The 18,921-nt window shown below is 47.6% G+C and overlaps 1 protein-coding gene and 2 non-coding genes across 3 annotated transcripts; all 3 read right to left on the bottom strand.

The window, feature by feature from the left end:
* Nucleotides 1-53: 53 nt before the first annotated feature.
* RPL10 (ribosomal protein L10) lies at nt 54-5,754 on the bottom strand. Its single transcript, XM_038747955.1, has 6 exons — nt 5,702-5,754; nt 2,100-2,158; nt 1,757-1,864; nt 1,423-1,561; nt 877-1,039; nt 54-303 (listed from the first exon to the last, which is right to left on the bottom strand). Exons 1-6 carry the CDS (start codon nt 5,722-5,724, stop codon nt 148-150), a joined length of 648 nt encoding a protein of 215 aa, XP_038603883.1. The 5' UTR covers nt 5,725-5,754; the 3' UTR covers nt 54-147.
* LOC119930314 lies at nt 380-513 on the bottom strand. Its single transcript, XR_005451794.1, has one exon. It is a non-coding gene; the product is annotated as a small nucleolar RNA SNORA70 (small nucleolar RNA).
* On the bottom strand, nt 1,106-1,240 carry LOC119930313. The gene has a single exon (XR_005451793.1). It is a non-coding gene; the product is annotated as a small nucleolar RNA SNORA70 (small nucleolar RNA).
* Nucleotides 5,755-18,921: the final 13,167 nt, after the last annotated feature.

The raw sequence follows: 18,921 nt of genomic DNA, 5'->3' as shown, positions 1-18,921 counted from the left end.
CCCGCCCAGGGGCCTCAGCCCACCCCCAGCCAGATAGAGCAGCACACAGACCCTGGCAGGGCAGAGGCAAAACTTTATTTGGGGCTGAGAGTGGTGCACCCCCCAAAAGCCTCGCCACGGAGGAAAGATATACATCCCCATCCCAGGTTAGGCGGAATGGAGGGCCCGCCACTTGTCCAGGGGCCCACGGCTCGGGATGTACTTGACGCCGCAGCCGTCGGGGATGAGGCGCTTCTGCGACACCATGTCCTCAAATTCGTCCGCATTGAATTTGGTGAAGCCCCACTTCTTGGAGATGTGGATCTGAGGGGTCAAGGGCGGAGGTGAGCCTAGGCGGTCTTCCCTGGGGGTCAGCCCCTCGTCTCCCACGGCACCCTCCCGCTGTCTCCAAGGTCCCTTAAGGCGCCCCGTATAGGGGACGGGGCACGTACACAACCGAGGAGTTTGCTGTGCGCAGCCACTGCACACTGGCCCTCGACAGGGGCAGGGGCCAGTCGGCTTAGTTGTCTGCGGGGGACTTCTTGCCTAACTGCCCCTCATGGGGACAGCCCATCCCCAGCCAATGACTCCACCCAGGAGTCACTGGACATGGGCTAGGCCTCCACAAGTGACCACCTCCCTAGCGTTTATTATTTCCCGCAGCTATACTGCATTAACAGGTGCTCAGTTACACATAGTAAGCACTCAATTAACCTACCTCGATGGGGAAAAAAAATAAGGAGTTGGCAAGGCACTTTCCTTCGCTTCGCTTCCTATCTGACTCAGCCAGCCCCCATCCCAGTGGCATCTCGCCTCCCCCAGAACAGCTCAGATCCCACTCCGTCCCCCTCCCGCCCCCCTGGGGTGTCCAGCATCTTCCAGGAGGGCCCACGTTACCTTCTGGCGGCCGGGGAACTTGAACTTGGCTCTGCGCAGAGCCTCGATCACGTGCTCCTTGTTCTGGACCTTGGTCCGGATCGACATGATCACCTGACCGATGTGAACTCGGGCCACGGTGCCCTGCGGCTTTCCGAAGGCACCGCGCATGCCGGTCTGAAGCCTGCGGGGAGAAGGCGCAGGCGTGAGGTGTTTCCCGGGGCAGGCCTGGGATCGGCCTAGGCTCTCGGGATGTCTCCAAGGTCCCTTAGAGCACCCCATACAGGGAACGGGGAGCATACACAACCAAGGAGGGCTGCTGTCCGCAGCCATTGCACACCGACCCCCGATGGAGGCAAGGGCCGGTCGGCTTAATTGACTGCGAATAAGAATCCACCGAGGAGCCGGAGCTAGGACTTGGGGCCGTTCTAAGAAAAGCCAGTTACCGCGCCTTTCTTCGGGAAGTTAATCCGGGCCCAAGATCTGGGTTAGCTCGGCCTTCCCCTGCTTCGGGCCCACCACTGCTGCCCGGGGCGGGGGTCTGGCTCCTCGCCCTGCCCCCCTCACCTATCAGCACCGGCACAGGATAACATCTTGTTGATGCGGATGACGTGGAAGGGGTGCAGGCGCACTCGGATGTGGAACCCGTCTTTGCCGCAGCTCTTCACCATGTACTTGTTGGCACAGATGCGAGCGGCTTCCAAGGCTGCAAGGGAAGAAGTGCAGAGGTCAGTTGGCTTAATATCCTCAATAGGCCTGAGCAACAGGGAATGAAAGCGCCGTCCTCCTCTGTAGTAAAGCCAGCAGGCAGAGTTAGACAGCTTCACGTATGCTCGGCAGTCACGTCAAACTCTGGTTCCTCTAGCCCAGACAGGCCGGCCCTTGGACAGTAGCCCCTCACCTTCGGAAGACAGCTGCTCATACTCATCGGAGACCATATGGCCACATAGTGGGAACTCATCCACTTTCGCCTTCTTCCGTCCAAGGTCAAAGATCCTGATCTTTGCATCTGGGAAAAGGAAAGGATGAGAATCAGAAGCAGGCACACGGAGCAGACCCCTTCCCTATCCTCATAGCTTCAAATCAAAGTTCAGGTGATGGTAGTTTCTAAAATTGCTCACCCAAGGAAAAACCACTTGGCCAAGAGGTTGTCCCCCATTCCCCCCTACCCCAAGGCAAGGCGCTCAACTCACTGGGACCCGGGGATCCAGTTTAGGAAACCAGACCTCCCCTTTCCCACTTACCAGGGACACCCCTGCAGAAACGGGACTTCGGGTACGGCTTATTCTTACAGTACCTGTAGCTGAAGAAAGGAAGAACCAAAAACTGGGAGGTGAAAATCTGCTGTGGACCCTCACCGCTATCATGCAACAGCATTAATTCATTCAGTCACATTTATTGGGTACTTAATGTATGCAAAGCATTGTACTAAGCACTTGGGACAATACAACACATCCCTGCCCACAACAAGCTCATCCCTAATCCTCACACACTAAGTCTCATAAGCCAAAAAACTTCTATTAAAATAATAATGGCATTTGTTAAAAGCTTAGTATGTGCCAGGCACTGTTTTAAGCGCCGGGGTAGATAAGAAGTTATCGGGTTGACCCACGGGGGTGTTAAGTCTTTAGTCTTAATCCCCACTTTACCAGTGAGGTAACTAAGGCACAGAAGTTAATTGCCCCCAAATCACACAGCTGATGAGTGGCTGAACTGGGATTAGACCCCCCACAACCCTTGGGGTCCCTTCTCGGCTCGAATGACAATAAAGCTCTCAGGCACCGAAAGACGGGGTGAGGGTGGGTGCTGGGCTCATTAATAATAATAATAATGGCATTTATCAAGTGCTTACTATGTGCAAAGCACTGTTCTAAGCGCTGGGGAGGTTACAGGGTGATCAGGTTCAGGTCTTGGACACCCTGGTCAGGTGGTGGGGCATCTCTCCACGCCTGGGAATGGAGGCTGCGGTGGAGGAATCTATTCTGACAGTATTGATGCCTGTCTGTTTTGTCTCTTGTCTCCCCACTTCTAGCTTGTGAGCCTGCTGTTGGGTAGGAATTGTCCCTCTGCTGCCAAACTGTACTTTCCAAGCGCTTAGTGGCTCAGTGGAAAGAGCCCGGGCTTGGGAGTCTGAGGTCATGGGTTCTAATCCTGGCTCCGCCATTCGTCAGCTAGGTGACTTCTAGACTGTGAGCCCATTGTTGGGTAGGGACCATCTCTATATATTGCCAACTTGTACTTCCCAAGTGCTTAGTATAGTGCTCTGCATACGGTAAGCGCTCAATAAATACGATTGAATGAATGAATGACTTTGGGCAAGTCACAACTTCTCTGGGCCTCGGTTCCCTCATCTCTAAAATGGGGATGAAGACTGGGAGCCCCATGTGGGGCAATCTGATCACCTTGCACCTCCCTCCCAGTGCTTAGAACAGTGCTTGGCACATAGTAAGCACTTAGCAAATACCATCATTATTTTTATTGTACCCCCCAGTGCTTAGAACGGTGCTTGGCACATAGTAAGCGCTTAACAAATGCCATCACTATTATTATTAGTAGTAGTAGCAGTAGTATGGCAAAAGCAGCATGGCTCAGTGGAAAGAGCACAGGCCATGGGCTGCCACTTGTCAGCTGTGTGACTCTAGGCAAGTCACTTCACTTCTCTGTAACAGTTCTGCCATCTGTCAAATGAGGATGAAGACTGTGAGCCTGCTGTGTGACAACCTGATCATCATCATCATCAATCGTATTTATTGAGCGCTGTGTGCAGAGCACTGTACTAAGCGCTTGGGAAGGACAAGTTGGCAACATAGAGAGCCGGTCCCTACCCAACAGTGGGCTTACAGTCTAGAAGAGGGAGACGGAGAACAAAACCAAATATACTAACAAAATAAAATAAATAGATATGTACAAGTTAAATAGAGTAATAAATATGTACTAACATATATACAGGTGCTGTGGGGAAGGGAAGGAGGTAAGATGGGGGGATGGAGAGGGGGACGAGGGGAAGAGGCTTAGTCTGGGAAGGCCTCCTGGAGGAGGTGAGCTCTCAGTAGGGCCTTGAAGGGAGGATCACCTTGTAACCTCCCCAGCGCTTAGAACAGTGCTTTGCTCACAGTAAGAGCTTAATAAATGCCATTATTATTAGTAGTAATTACTAATTATAATTAGTAGAAGCAGCATGGCTCAGTGAAAAGAGCGTGGGCTTTGGAGTCAGAGGTCATGGGTTCAAATCCCAGCTCTGCCAATTGTCAGCTGTGTGATTTTGGGCAAGTCACTTCGCTTCTCTGTGCCTCAGTGACCTCATCTGTAAAATGGGGATAAAGACTGTGAGCCCCCCATGGGACAACATGATCACCTTGTAACCTCCTCGGCGCTTAGAACAGTGCTTTGCTCATAATAAGCGCTTAATAAATGCCATTATTATTATTCAAATCCCGGCTCCGCCAATTGTCAGCTGTGTGACTTTGGACAGGTCACTTCACTTCTCTGTGCCTCAGTGACCTCATCTGTAAAATGGGGATAAAGACTGTGAGCCCCCTGAGGGACAACCTGATCACCTTGTAACCTCCCCAGCGCTTAGAACGGTGCTTTGCTCATAGTAAGAGCTCAATAAATGCCATCATTATCATTATTAGTAATTATAACTAGTAGAAGCGGCATGGGCTTTGGAGCCAGAGGTCCTGGGTTCAAATTCCAGCTCCGCCAATTGTCAGCTGTGTGACTTTGGGCAAGTCACTTCACTGGGCCTCAGTGACCTCATCTGTAAAATGGGGATGAAGACTGTGAGCCCCCCATGGAACAACCTGATCACCTTGTAACCTCCCCAGCGCTTAGAACGGTGCTCATAGTAAGTGCTTAATACACGCCACCATTAGTAGTATAAGAACAGTGCTTTGCTCATAGTAAGGGTTTAATACGATGGCACTTATTAAGCGCTTACTATGTGCACAGCACTGTACTAAGCGCTGGAGCGGTTACAAGGTGATCAGGTTGTCCCATGGGGGGGCTCACAGTCTTCATCCCCATTTTTTAGACTGTGAGCCCACTGTTGGGTAGGGACTGTCTCTCTATGTTGCCAACTTGGGCTTCCCAAGCGCTTAGTACAGTGCTCAGCACACAGTAAGCGCTCAATAAATACGATTGATTGATTGACTTTACAGATTGGGTAACTGAGGCCCAGAGAAGTGAAGTGACTTGCCCAAAGTCACACAGCTGACAATAGGTGGAGGCGGGATTTGAACCCAGGACCTGACTCCGAAGCCCAAGCTCTTGCCACTGCGTCACGCTGCTTCTCTATAGTATAGTGCAGTGCTCAGCACACAGTAGGCGCTCAATAAATACGACTGGTTGACGGAATGATCGAATGAGGGAGGCCTGGGGTGGCTCAGAGGGAAAGTAACGGCCTTGAAAGGTTGGAGGCCTGGGTTCTAATCCTCCCTCTGGTACGAGAGTTGAAAAAAGATTGTAAATACCTAGGAGGGTTTAAAATAGATGACTTAAGAGTGCTGAGATAAAATTTGCCCTTTTAGACTGTGAGCCCACTGTTGGGTAGGGACTGTCTATGTTGCCAATTTGTACTTCCCAAGCGCTTAGTACAGTGCTCTGCACACAGTAGGCGCCCACTAAATACGACTGGTTGACGGAATGACTGAATGAAGGAGGCCAGCGTGTCCGTGGCTGCCCCGTCCGCCGAGGAGATCTCGCGAGATGCGGGCCCGGGTGGAGAAGATCTCGCGAGATGAGGGCCCGGGTGGAGAAGATCTCGCGAGATGAGGGCCCGGGTGGAGAGGCTCTCGCGAGATGAGGGCGCGTGCGGCGGGAGCGGGGGCCCGGCGGCCTCACTCACCAGCGGGCGGGGCGGCGGCCCATGGCGGCGGCGGCAGCGGGAGCTGAAACGCAAGAACGGACACAAAGACGCGGTCAATGGCGAACGGGTGGTCCGGGAGAGGGACCCGCAAGGCCCCGACGACCCCGCCGCCATCTCACTCACCTCGCCGAAGGAAAAGAGAGGCCCCTCGCGCCTGCGCACTCCTTATATACGGCGCCCCTCCCCACCCGGGCGACCATAGAGACCGGAGGACCGCTCCCGCCCACCCACCGACCATAGAGAGGCGAGGCGCCGGCGCCTGCGCACTCCCCCCCCCCCACGCCCCGCTGAGCCAGCAGGGGGCGTCGCCGCCTTTTTTTGCTGAGTCATTCGTTCGTATTTACTGAGCGTCTATCAATCAATCAATCGTATTTATTGAGCGCTTACTGTGTGCAGAGCGCTGTACGAAGCGCTTGGGAACTACAAATTGGCAACATGTAGAGACAGTCCCTACCCAACAGTGGGCTCACAGTCCACAAGATAAAATAAATAGAATAGATATCTACAAGTAAAATAAATCAATAGAGTAATAAATACGTACAAACATATATACAAATATACAGGTGCTGTGGGGAAGGGAAGGAGGTAGGGCGGGGAAGGGCTTATGGTCTAGAAGGGGGGAGACAGGCATCAAAACAAGTAAACAGATAGGATAGATGTCTATTACTCTATAATATACTTTATACACTCTATATACTCTATATATACTCTGTATACTCTATACTCTATAATATTACCCTATTATTACTCTATTATTACTCTATTATTACTCTATTTATTATTACTCTATTACTACTCTATTATTACTCTATTTATATTACTCTATTATTGCTCTACTTCAATCAATCAATCAATCAATCGTATTTATTGAGCGCTTACTATGTGCAGAGCACTGTACTAAGCGCTTGGTAAGTACAAATTGGCAACATATAGAGACAGTCCCTACCCAACAGTGGGCTCACAGTCTAAAAGGGGGAAACTTATTATCATTACTCTATTTATTATTACTCTGTTTATTTATTATTACTCTATTTATTTATTGTACTTGCACCTATCCTATTTATTGTATTTTGTTAGTATGTTTGGTTTTGTTGTCTGTCTCCCCCTTCTAGACTGTGAGCCCGCTGTTGGGTAGGGACCGTCTCTAGATGTTGCCAACTTGTACCTCCCAAGCGCTTAGTCCAGTGCTCTGCACACAGTACGCGCTCAATAAATACGATTGATTGAGTGATCCCCCTCATCTTACCTCCTTCCCTTCCCCACAGCACCTGTATATATGTTTGTACAGATTTATTACTCTATTTATTTATTTTACTTGTACCTATCTATTCTATTTTCTTTTGTTAGTGTGTTTGGTTTTGTTGTCTGTCTCCCCCTTCTCGACTGTGAGCCCGCTGTTGGGTAGGGACCGTCTCTAGATGTTGCCAACTTGTACTTCCCAAGCGCTTAGTACAGTGCTGTGCACACAGTAAGCGCTTAATAAATATGATTGAATGAATGAATGAATGAATGATTTCCTCCTGGCCCTAGAAGCAATCCTGGTCAGTGCTCTGCACATAGTAAGTCCTCAATAAATACCACTAATCAGGCAGAGTGTCATCAATTCATAGTACTTATTGGGCAGATGGAGAGAAAGGGGTGGATTCTGCAAGTGTTATGAAGGAAAAGCCCACAGGTTCTATGACAGACTGAATATGGGATTGTGAGCCCTTCTAGACTGTGAGCCCGTTGTTGGGTAGGGACCGTCTCTCTGTGTTGCCAACTTGGACTTCCCAAGCGCTTAGTACAGTGCTCTGCACACAGTAAGCGCTCAATAAATATGATTGATTGATTGATTGATTGAATAAATACAATTGAATGAATGATGATTGGTGAAGAGGGAGGAATCAAGGAGTTTAAGGAATGGGGCTATGGAGGTGTTCTGAATCAGTCAGTTGTATTTGAGTGCTTACTGTGGGCAGGGCACTGTACTAAGTGTTTGGGAGAGCATGACACAATAGAACAGACACATTCGGTGCCCACAATAAGCTTACAGTCTAGAGGCGAGCTATCAACTGTAATCAATCAATCGTATTTATTGAGCGCTTACTGTGTGCAGAGCACTGTACTAAGCGCCTGGGAAGTACAAGTTGGCAACATAGTAATGGGAAAGGTAGGTCAAAGGGAAGGTGAAGAGATCAGTTTTGGACATATTTGCGCTGGCAAATTGTCCACGTAAAGATGTCCTGGAAGTAAGAGGAAATGCTAGTTTGCAGAGAGAGAGGTCAGGGTCAATCAATCAATCAATCAGTCGTATTTATTGAGCGCTTACTGTGTGCAGAGCACTGTACTAAGCGCTTGGGAAGTACAAGTTGGCAACATATAGAGACAGTCCCTACCCAACAGTGTAGGGTCAGCAAGGGACATTTGGGATTCATCTAGATGAAGGTGGGAATTGAAGCCACGGGAGTGGATAAGCTCCCTGAGGGAAAGACGGTAAAATGAGGAGAAGGTGGTCATCATCATCATCATCAATCGTATTTATTGAGCGCTTACTATGTGCAGAGCACTGGACTAAGCGCTTGGGAAGTACAAATTGGCAACATATAGAGACAGTCCCTACCCAACAGTGGGCTCACAGTCTAAAAGGGGGAGACAGAGAACAAAACCAATCAATCAATCAATCAATCAATCGTATTTATTGAGCGCTTACTATGTGCAGAGCACTGGACTAAGCGCTTGGGAAGTACAAATTGGCAACACCTAGAGACAGTCCCTACCCAACAGTGGGCTCACAGTCTAAAATGGGGAGACGGAGAACAAAACCAAACATACTAACAAAATAAAATAAATAGAATAGCTATGTACAAGTAAAATAAATAAATAAATAAATAAATAGAGTAATAAATATGTACAAACATATATACATATATACAGGTGTCTCTACCTCAGTGCTTAATACAGTGTTTGGCACACAGTAAGCATTTAACAAGTAGCATTAAAAAAAAGAACAAAGCAGCAGCATAACCTAGTGGAAAGAGCTGGGTGTCAGAGGACCTGGGTTCGAATCCCTGCTCTGCCACTAGCTTGCGGTGTGACCTTGGGCAAGTCAGTTCTCCTGTTCTTCCTCCTACTTGGACTGTGAGCCCACTGTTGGGTAGGGACCGTCTCTCTATGTTGCCAACTTGTACTTCCCAAGCGCTTAGTACAGTGCTCTGCACACAGTAAGCACTCAATAAATACGATTGATGATGATGATGACTGTGAGTCCCATGGAGGACGGGGACTGAGTCCAACCTAATTCACTGTATCTACCCCTAGCGCTTAGAACAGTGACCGGTATTAAACCCTTAACAAATACCATTAAAACAACAACCGGAGACTTGTGGGACACCCACATTTAGGGGATGGGAGGTAGAGAAAGAACTTGGGGAAAGAGACTGAGCAGAATCAGCCCAGAGAGGTTGACCGACAGATTATTGAATTCCTAACCCCAGCTGGTGTGCAGATGGTGTTTCTACAAGTCCGCTCTGGGAGGGTGCCGGCTGCGGCGGTTTTCAGTTTCAGAGATTTGTACGTTTATTGCATTTTTGGGAAATCTGGGCAAAATTTGTGTACCTCCCCTAATTCTGAGGTTAAGCCGAAATTACAGTATTTTAGCAAAAATGATGAAAATAACGGAGCGCAGAGCCCCACGTATGATAGCTGCCAGATGCTGGCTCTGGCCATGAATACAGTCTTTTCTCGTTTCCCATGTCTCATCACTTTTAAGTTCTCCCTCCCATTTTTTCTGCTTTTCCCTCCTTTTTGATCCTCTGTCCATTTATGCCTGGATATTTTTTTTCCCCTGTCCATCATGGGCCCCGTCTCTTTTTCTCACCTTTTTATTTAACTTTACCAACTTTGGTAACTTAACTTCTCTGGGCCTCAATTCCCTCATCTGTAAAAAAATGGGGATGAAGACTGTGAGCCCCAGGTGGGACAACCTGATCATCTTTTATCTTCCCCAGCGCTTAGAACAGTGCTTTGCACATAGTAAGCGCTTAACAAATGTCATTATTATTATCTATTATTATTATTACTATTACTGCCATCATTACTTCTCTGTGCCTCAGTTAACCTCATCTGTAAAAAAATGGAGATGACTGTGAGCCTCACGTGGGACAACCTGATCACCTTGTATCTTCCCCATTCATTCATTCATTCATTCATTCATTCATTCATTCATTCAATCGTATTTATTGAGCGCTTACTGTGTGCAGAGCACTGTTCTAAGTGCTTGGGAAGTACAAGTTGGCAACATGTAGAGACGGTCCCTACCCAACAGCAGGCTCACAATCTAGAAGGGGGAGATAGACAACAAAACAAAACACATAAACCAAATAGAATAAACACGTACAAGTAAAACAGTAATAAATTTATACAAACATATATATATATATATATATAAATATATACAGGTGCTGTGGGGAGGGGAAGGAAGTAAGTCGGGGGAGATGGGGAGGGGGATTAGGGGGAGAGGAAGGAGGAGGCTCAGTGTGGGAAGGCCTCCTGGAGGAGGTGAGCTCTCAGTAGGGCTTTGAAGGGAGGACTAGAGCTAGCGCTTAGAACTGTGCTTTGCACATCAATCAATCAATCAATCCATCGTATTTATTGAGCGCTTACTGTGTGCAGAGCACTGTACTAAACGCTTGGGAAGTCCAAGTTGGCAACATATAGAGAGGGTCCCTACCCAACAGTGGGCTCACAGTCTAGAAGGGGGAGACGGAGAACAAAACAAAATATATTAACAAAATGAAATAAATAGAATAGATATGTACAAGTAAAATAAATAGACTAATACGTACATACATATATACTTGTATATATCTATTCTATTTATTTTATTTTGTTAGTATGTTTGGTTTTGTTCTCTGTCTCCCCCTCTTAGACTGTGAGCCCACTGTTGGGTAGGGACCGTCTCTCTATGTTGCCAACTTGGACTTCCCAAGCGCTTAGTCCAGTGCTCTGCACACAGTAAGCGCTCAATAAATACGATTGATTGATAGACATATATACAGGTAATAGTTACTGTTATCCACAAGTAGGGTGCAAAATAGGGTTCGTGTACCCAAGGTGGTGACGCAGAGAGGAAAAATGACCCGGAGACTTGAGTTCAGATAGAGCAGAAAAGAAGGAAAGTGGCTCCCTGCCCGTTCACCTCCCGGGAGAGGGACGAGTGACAAGCAGCCCCATCCCAGCCTCTTCTTCCCCTTTTATTGGGTTTCAAATCCTAGCTACACAAAGGATTCCCGAGAGTAGTGCCCTAAGTGAGGCCTTGGCATTCCTAGATCCCAAGTTAATCAATCAATCAATCAATCGTATTTATTGAGCGCTTACTATGTGCAGAGCACTTTACTAAGCGCTTGGGAAGTACAAATTGGCAACACATAGAGACAGTCCCTACCCAACAGTGGGCTCACAGTCTAAAAGGGGGGAGACAGAGAACAGAACCAAACATACCAACAAAATAAAATAAATAGGATAGAAATGTACAAGTAAAATAAATAAATAAATAAATAAACAGAGTAATAAATATGTACAACCGTATATACATATATACAGGTGCTGTGGGGAAGGGAAGGAGGTAAGATGGGGGGATGGAGGGGGGACGAGGGGGAGAGGAGGGAAGGGGCTCAGTCTGGGAAGGCCCCCTGGAGGAGGTGAGCTCTCAGCAGGGCCTTGAAGGGAGGAAGAGAGCTAGCTTGGCGGAGGGGGCAGAGGGAGGGCATTCCAGGCCCGGGGGAGGACGGGGGCCGGGGGTCGACGGCGGGACAGGCAAGAACGAGGTACGGTGAGGAGGTGAGCGGTGGAAGAGGAGCGGAGGGTGCGGGCTGGGCAGTAGAAGGAGAGAAGGGAGGTGAGGTAGGAGGGGGCGAGGTGATGGACAGCCTTGAAGCCCAGGGTGAGGAGTTTCTGCCTGATGCGCAGATTGATTGGTAGCCACTGGAGATTTTTGAGGAGGGGAGTGATATGCCCAGAGCGTTTCTGGACAAAGATAATCCGGGCAGCAGCATGAAGTATGGATTGAAGTGGAGAGAGACACGAGGATGGGAGATCAGAGAGAAGGCTGGTGCAGTAGTCCAGACGGGATAGGATGAGAGCTTGAATGAGCAGGGTAGCAGTTTGGATGGAGAGGAAAGGGCGGATCTTGGCAATGTTGCGGAGCTGAGACCGGCAGGTTTTGGTGACGGCTTGGATGTGAGGGGTGAATGAGAGAGCGGAGTCGAGGATGACACCAAGGTTGCGGGCTTGTGAGACGGGAAGGATGGTAGTGCCGTCAACAGAGATGGGAAAGTCAGGGAGAGGACAAGGTTTGGGAGGGAAGACAAGGAGCTCAGTCTTCGACATGTTGAGCTTTAGGTGGCGGGTGGACATCCAGATGGAGATGTCCTGAAGGCAGGAGGAGATGCGAGCCCGGAGGGAGGGGGAGAGAGCAGAGGCAGAGATGGAGATCTGGGTGTCATCAGCGTAGAGATGATAGTTGAAGCCGTGGGAGCGAATGAGGTCACCAAGGGAGTGAGTGTAGATTGAGAACAGAAGGGGACCAAGCAATGAACCTTGGGGAACCCCCACAGTAAGAGGATGGGAGGGGGAGGAGGAGCCTGCAAAAGAGACTGAGAAAGAACGAGCGGAGAGATGAGGAGAACCAGGAGAGGACGGAGTCTGTGAAGCCAAGGTCAGATAGCGTGTTGAGGAGAAGGGGGTGGTCCACAGTGTCAAAGGCAGCTGAGAGGTCGAGGAGGATTAGGACAGAATATGAGCCGTTGGATTTGGCAAGCAGGAGGTCATTGGTGACCTTTGAGAGCGCAGTTTCCGTGGAATGAAGGGGACGGAAGCCAGACTGGAGAGGGTCGAGGAGAGAGTTGTTGTTGAGGAACTCTAGGCAGCGCGTGTAGACAACTCGTTCAAGGCGTTTGGAAAGGAATGGTAGGAGGGAGATGGGACGATAACTAGAAGGTGAGGTGGGGTCAAGAGAGGGTTTTTTTTAGGATGGGAGAGACGTGGGCATGTTTGAAGGCAGAGGGGAAGGAACCAGTGGAGAGTGAGCGGTTGAAGATGGTAGTTAAGGAGGGGAGAAGGGATGGAGCGAGAGATTTCATAAGATGAGAGGGAATGGGGTCAGAAGCACAGGTGGCCGGAGTAGCACTTGAGAGGAGGGAGGAGAGTTCCTCTGAGGATACCGCTGGGAAGGATGGGAGAGTAGCAGAGAGTGTTGAGAGCCGGGGGGATGGAGAAAGTTAAAGTACAACCGTTTGTTTGTCATGGTTTGGTTAGTGTTAAAATCCCTGTTTACAAGCTGTTATCAGGAGATAAAGGTCAACACAGGATGGGGACATTCCAGAGGGAGAGAAGCCACTTTGGTTAATGTTACTTTACAAACACTGGAGTGCTTTTGGGCTGCACAAAATAAAGGGTTACTGTTGGTATGCACAAGATGGGGTCAGTCATGCCAAGTCTGCTGGTGGACAACAGGGTGGAAAATAGGTTAATCAGTGTAAATCAATCAATCAATCGTATTTATTGAGCGCTTACTGTGTGCAGAACACTGTACTAAGCGCTTGGGAAGTACAAGTTGGCAACATCTAGAGACAGTCCCTACCCAACAGTGGGCTCACAGTCTAGAAGGGGGAGACAGACAACAAAACCAAACATACTAACAAAATAAAATAAATAGAATGGATATGTACAAGTAAAATAAATAGAGTAATAAATATGTACAAACATATATACATATATCAGCCGCAGGGTTCGTGTACGCAGAGAGGAAAAATGAGTCGGAGACATGAGTTCAGATAGAGCAGGAAAGAAGGAAAGTGGTCGGGAGAGGTACGAGTGACAAGCAGCCCCCATCCCAGCCGCTTCTTCCTCTTTTACTGGGTTTCAAATCTGAACTACACAAAGGATTCCTGAGAGTAGTGCCCTAAGTGAGGTCTTGGCATTCCTAGATCCCAAGTTAAAGTACAACCGTTTGTTTGTCATGGTTTGGTTAGTGTTAAAATCCCTGTTTACAAGCTGTTATCAGGAGATAACGGTCAACACAGGATGGGGACATTCCAGAGGGAGAGAAGCCACTTTGGTTAATGTTACTTTACAAACACTGGAGTGCTTTTGGGCTGCACAAAATAAAGGGTTACTGTTGGTATGCACAAGATGGAGTCAGTCATGCCAAGTTTGTTGGTAGACAACAGTAAGCGCTTAACAAATGCCATTATTATTATTACTATTATTGTTATTATTATTATTGTCTATTATTATTCATTCATTCATTCAATCGTATTTATTGAGTGTACTAAGTGCTTGGGAAGTCCAAGTTGGCAACACACATATGCATATATATATATATATATATATATATACACACATGTCTGTATATACATATATATGTGTGTATATACATATATATATACATATACAGTCGTATTTATTGAGCGCTTACTGTGTGCAGAGCACTGTACTAAGCGCTTGGGAAGTACAAGTCGGCAACATAGAGAGACGGTCCCTATTCATTCATTCATTCATTCAATCGTATCTATTGAGCGCTTACTGTGTGCAGAGCACTGGACTAAGCACTTGGGAAGTACAAGTCGGCAACATCTAGAGACGGTCCCTACCCAACAGCGGGCTCACAGTCTAGAAGGGGGAGACAAACGACAAAACAAAACTTCAATCCTATTGGCTGAGCGCTTACTGTGTGCAGAGCACTGTACTAAACGCTTGGGAAGTCCAAGTCAGCAACATATAGAGACGGTCCCTACCCAACAGCGGACTCACAGTCTAGAAGGGGGAGACAGATAACAAAACAAAACATATTAACAAAATAAAATAAATAGAATAAATATGTGCAAGTAAAATAAACAGTAATAAATATGTACAAACATATATATAGATACTATATGATGGTAATGCCATCATTCATTCATTCAATTGTATTTATTGAGCGCTTGCTGTGTGCAGAACACTGGACTAAGCACTTGGGAAGTCCCAGTTGGCAACATATGGAGACGGTCCCTACCCAACAGCGGGCTCACAGTCGAGAAGGGGGAGACGGACAACAAAACAAAACATATTAACAAAATAAAACAAATAAATATGTACAAGTAAAATAAACAGAGTAATAAATATGTACAAACATATATATAGGTAATATATGATGGTAATGCCATCATTCATTCATTCATTCAATCATATTTATTGAGCGCTTACTGTGTGCAGAACACTAGACTAAGCGCTTGGGAAGTCCCAGTTGGCAACATATGGAGATGGTCCCTACCCAACAGCGGGCTCACAGTCGAGAAGGGGGAGACGGACGACAAAACAAAACATATTAACAAAATAAAATAAACAGAATAGTAAATATGTACAAGTAGAATAAATAAGAGACTGTGAGCCCGCTGTTGGGTAGAACCGTCTCTAGATGTTGCCAACTTGTACTTCCCAAGCGCTTAGTCCAGTGCTCTGCACACAGTAAGCGCTCAATAAATACGATTGATTGATTGAATAATAAATCTGTACACACATATATACAGGGGCTGTGGGGAGGGGAAGGACGTGAAGCGGGGGGGATCAATCAATCAATCAATCGTATTTATTGAGCGCTTACTGTGTGCAGAGCACTGGACTAAGCGCTTGGGAAGTACAAGTTGGCAACATATAGAGACAGTCCCTACACGACAGCGGGCTCATAGTCTAGAAGGGGGAGACAGACAACAAAACCAAACATACTGACAAAATAAAATAAATAGAATAGATATGTATAAGATAAATAAATAAATAAATAGAGTAATAAATATGCACAAACACATATACATATATACAGGTGCTGTGGGGAAGGGAAGGAGGTAGGATGGGGGGATGGAGAGGGGGATTCATTCAGTCGTATTTATTGAGCGCTGACTGTGTGCAGAACACTGTACTAAGCGCTTGGGAAGAACAGTGCTAAGCACATAGTAACAAATGCCATTATTATTGTTATTACTCTTACTGCCATCATTACCAGGGGACTTGCAGGTCCCGGCGGGCATCAGCAGGGGGCACCAAATCCCTCAGGCCGGATTCCCGCCTCCGGGCCGGGGCCCCACAGCCTTCTGGGATATGTAGTCTGGCCAGCGTTGAGCCGTTCTAGGACTACAAGTCCCAGAAACGCTCGGGGCCGCGTCGATGACGCACGGAGGCGGTCGCAGTTGCGCAGTTGGGCGGCCCGTCTGAGTGGTGCCGCCCAATGGTCATCTTAAGGATGGCGTTGGTTAGGCGGGTGTGTCAAGTATAGACACAAAAGGGATAATAATAATAATAATGATGGCATTTATTAAGTGCTTACTATGTGCAAAGCACTGTTCTAAGCGCTGGGGAGGTTACAAGGTGGTCAAGTTGTCCCTCGGGGTTCTCACAGTCTTCATCCCCATTTTACAGATGGGGTAACTGAGGCGCAGAGAAGTTAAGTGACTTGCCCAAAGTCACACAGCTGACAATTGGCAGAGCTGGGATTTGAACCCGTGACCTCTGACTCCAAAGCCCGGGCCCTTTCCACTGAGCCACGCTGCTTCTCACAAGTTAATCAGGTTGGATGCGGTTCCTATCCCACCTGAGGCTCACAGTCCTAATCCCCATTTTACAGATGCGGGAACTGCGGCCCAGAGAAATTAAGAAGCAGCATGGCTTAGTGGAAAGAGCCCGGGCTTGGGAGTTGAGGACACGGGTTCTAATTCTACTCCGCCCCTCGTCTGCTGTGTGACCTTGGGCAAGTCACTTGACTTCTCTGGGCCTCAGTTACTTCGTCTGTAAAATGGGAATTGAGATTGTTCTAATCCCGGCTCTGCCACTCGTCTGATGTGTGACCTTTCAATTCTCTGTGCCTCAGTTACCTCATCTGTAAAATGGGGATTAAGACAGTGAGCCCCATGTGGGACAATCTGATTACCCTGTATCTACCCCGGTGCTCAGAACAGTGCTTGGCACATAGTAAGCACTTAACAAATACTATTATTATTGTGAGCCCTGTGTTGGACAGGGAGTGCATCCAACCCTATTTGCTTGTATCCACCCCAGCGCTTAGTACAGTGCCTGGCACACAACAAATACCTGGTGCTTAACAAATATTGTAATTATTATTATTAAATGATTTGCCCAAGTTTACACAGCAGGCAAGTAGTGGAGCCAAGATTATAATAATAATAATGATTGCATTTGTTAAGCGCTTACTATTTGCAAAGCACTGTTCTAAGCGCTGGATTAGAACCCAGGTCCTTCTGATGCCCAGGCTCTACTCACTAGGCCACCCTGCTTCCCATGCGAGGGCCCTCGGACTTGGACTCGGGTTTAGGGGTACAGAGTGGAAGGGGGACACTCTAATTAGTCGGAGCCACACTGTATGTGATGAGGAGGGAAGAGGTTTTATAATAATAATTATTATTATTATTATGGTGGTATTTGCTCATTTATAATAATAATAATTATTATTACCGTATTTGTTCAAGGCTTATTATATATGCTAAACACGGTGCTCTAGATGCTGGAATACAGGATACTCAGGTTGGACACAATCCCTGGTCCACATGGGGCTCACAGCCTAGAGAACGGGGGAGAATGGGTATAATCCCTATTTTACAGACGAGGAAAACTGAGACAGGGAAATTAAGTGACTTGCCAAAAGTCACACAGCAGGCAAGCAGGAAGGAGCCGGGAATGAGAGAACCTGGGCTCTAATCCCAGCTCCACTGCTTCCATTCATTCATTCGATCGTATTTATTGAGCGCTTACTGTGTGCAGAGCACTGGACTAAGCGCTTGGGAAGCACTGCTTGCCTGCTGCGTGATCTTGGGCAAGTCACTGAATAGCTCTGTGCCTCAGTTTCCTCATCTGTAAAATGGGAATTCAATAGCTGTTCTCCCTCCTAACTTAGACTGCAAGCCTCATGGTGGACAGGGACTGCATCTGACCTGATTAATTTGTATCTACCCCACTGACACATAGTAAGCATTTAACAAATAGCATTTAAAAAAAAGCAGCAGAGGCAGGATTAGAATCCAGGCCTCCTGACTCTCCGTTGCTCTTCCACCAGGCCACGATGCTTCTCAATCAATCAGTTGTATTAAGTGAACACATCTGTGGGCAGAGCACTGCACAAGTGCCTGATAGACTAATAATAATGGCATTTATTAAGCGCTTACTATGTGCAAAGCACTGTTCTAAGCACTGGGGAGGTTACAGGGTGATCAGGTTGTCCCATGGGGGGCTCACAATCTTAATCCCCATTTTCCAGATGAGGTAACTGAGGCCCAGAGAAGTTAAGTGATTTGCCCAAAGTCACACAGCTGACAAGTGGCGGAGCCGGGATTTGAACCCATGACCTCTGACTCCAAAGCCTAGGCTCTTTCCACTGAGCCACGCATGTAACAGAGTTGGTGGTCACGCTCCCTGCCTTCAAAAAAAACAAATTGGGGGGGGGGGGAGGGATTGGGGGAAAGCCCCCCCAGATAGGATTGTCCTGAAAATGGAGACAGACTAAGAGCCAAACAAAGCAAACCTTCTTCCTCAATATGGCTTACCAACTCCAATCCCAATCCCAAATCCCTCTTGGAAATGTCGAGTCAATCCTTATATCTGCGGCACTGCCCTTCGGCTCCTTTTTCACACAGCTGCTGCCCAGTTGAATCACCTGGATGGTGGGAGGTGTAGACAGGAATGAACGCTTCCCCCCTGCCCCCTGCCATTCTGGCACACGTAAAATCTAAGAAATGTCACTTGGTCAGATCGAAGATTTATACAGTCACCTGATAGTGCCCCTGCCATTCTGGCACACGTAAAAATCTAAGAAATGTCACTTGGTCAGATCGAAGATTTATACAGTCACCTGATAGTGCCCCTGCCATTCTGGCACACGTAAAATCTAGGAAATGTCACTTGGTCAGATCGAAGATTTATACAGTCACGTGATAGTGCTCCTGCCATTCTGGCACACGTAAAAATCTAAGAAATGTCACTTGGTCAGATCGAAGATTTATACAGTCACCTGATAGTGCCCCTGCCATTCTGGCACACGTAAAATCTAAGAAATGTCACTTGGTCAGATCGAAGATTTATACAGTCACCTGATAGTGCCCCTGCCATTCTGGCACACGTAAAAATCTAAGAAATGTCACTTGGTCAGATCGAAGATTTATACAGTCACCTGATAGTGC

This window comes from Tachyglossus aculeatus, chromosome 6 (assembly GCF_015852505.1).
Source record: "Tachyglossus aculeatus isolate mTacAcu1 chromosome 6, mTacAcu1.pri, whole genome shotgun sequence".
Taxonomy (NCBI): Eukaryota; Metazoa; Chordata; class Mammalia; order Monotremata; family Tachyglossidae; genus Tachyglossus; species Tachyglossus aculeatus.
This window is presented reverse-complemented; position numbering and strand designations above follow the sequence as displayed.

What these genes read in the sequence shown, in the direction of transcription:
- RPL10 (XM_038747955.1), bottom strand. Translation starts at nt 5,724, where the DNA reads ATGGGCCGCCGCCCCGCCCGCTG. An exon ending in GGCCGCCGCCCCGCCCGCTG is followed by an intron (nt 2,159 to 5,701) that starts GTGAGTGAGGCC and finishes TCCTTTCTTCAG; the next exon opens with CTACAGGTACTGTAAGAATA. An exon ending in TCCTGTGCCGGTGCTGATAG is followed by an intron (nt 1,040 to 1,422) that starts GTGAGGGGGGCA and finishes TTCTCCCCGCAG; the next exon opens with GCTTCAGACCGGCATGCGCG.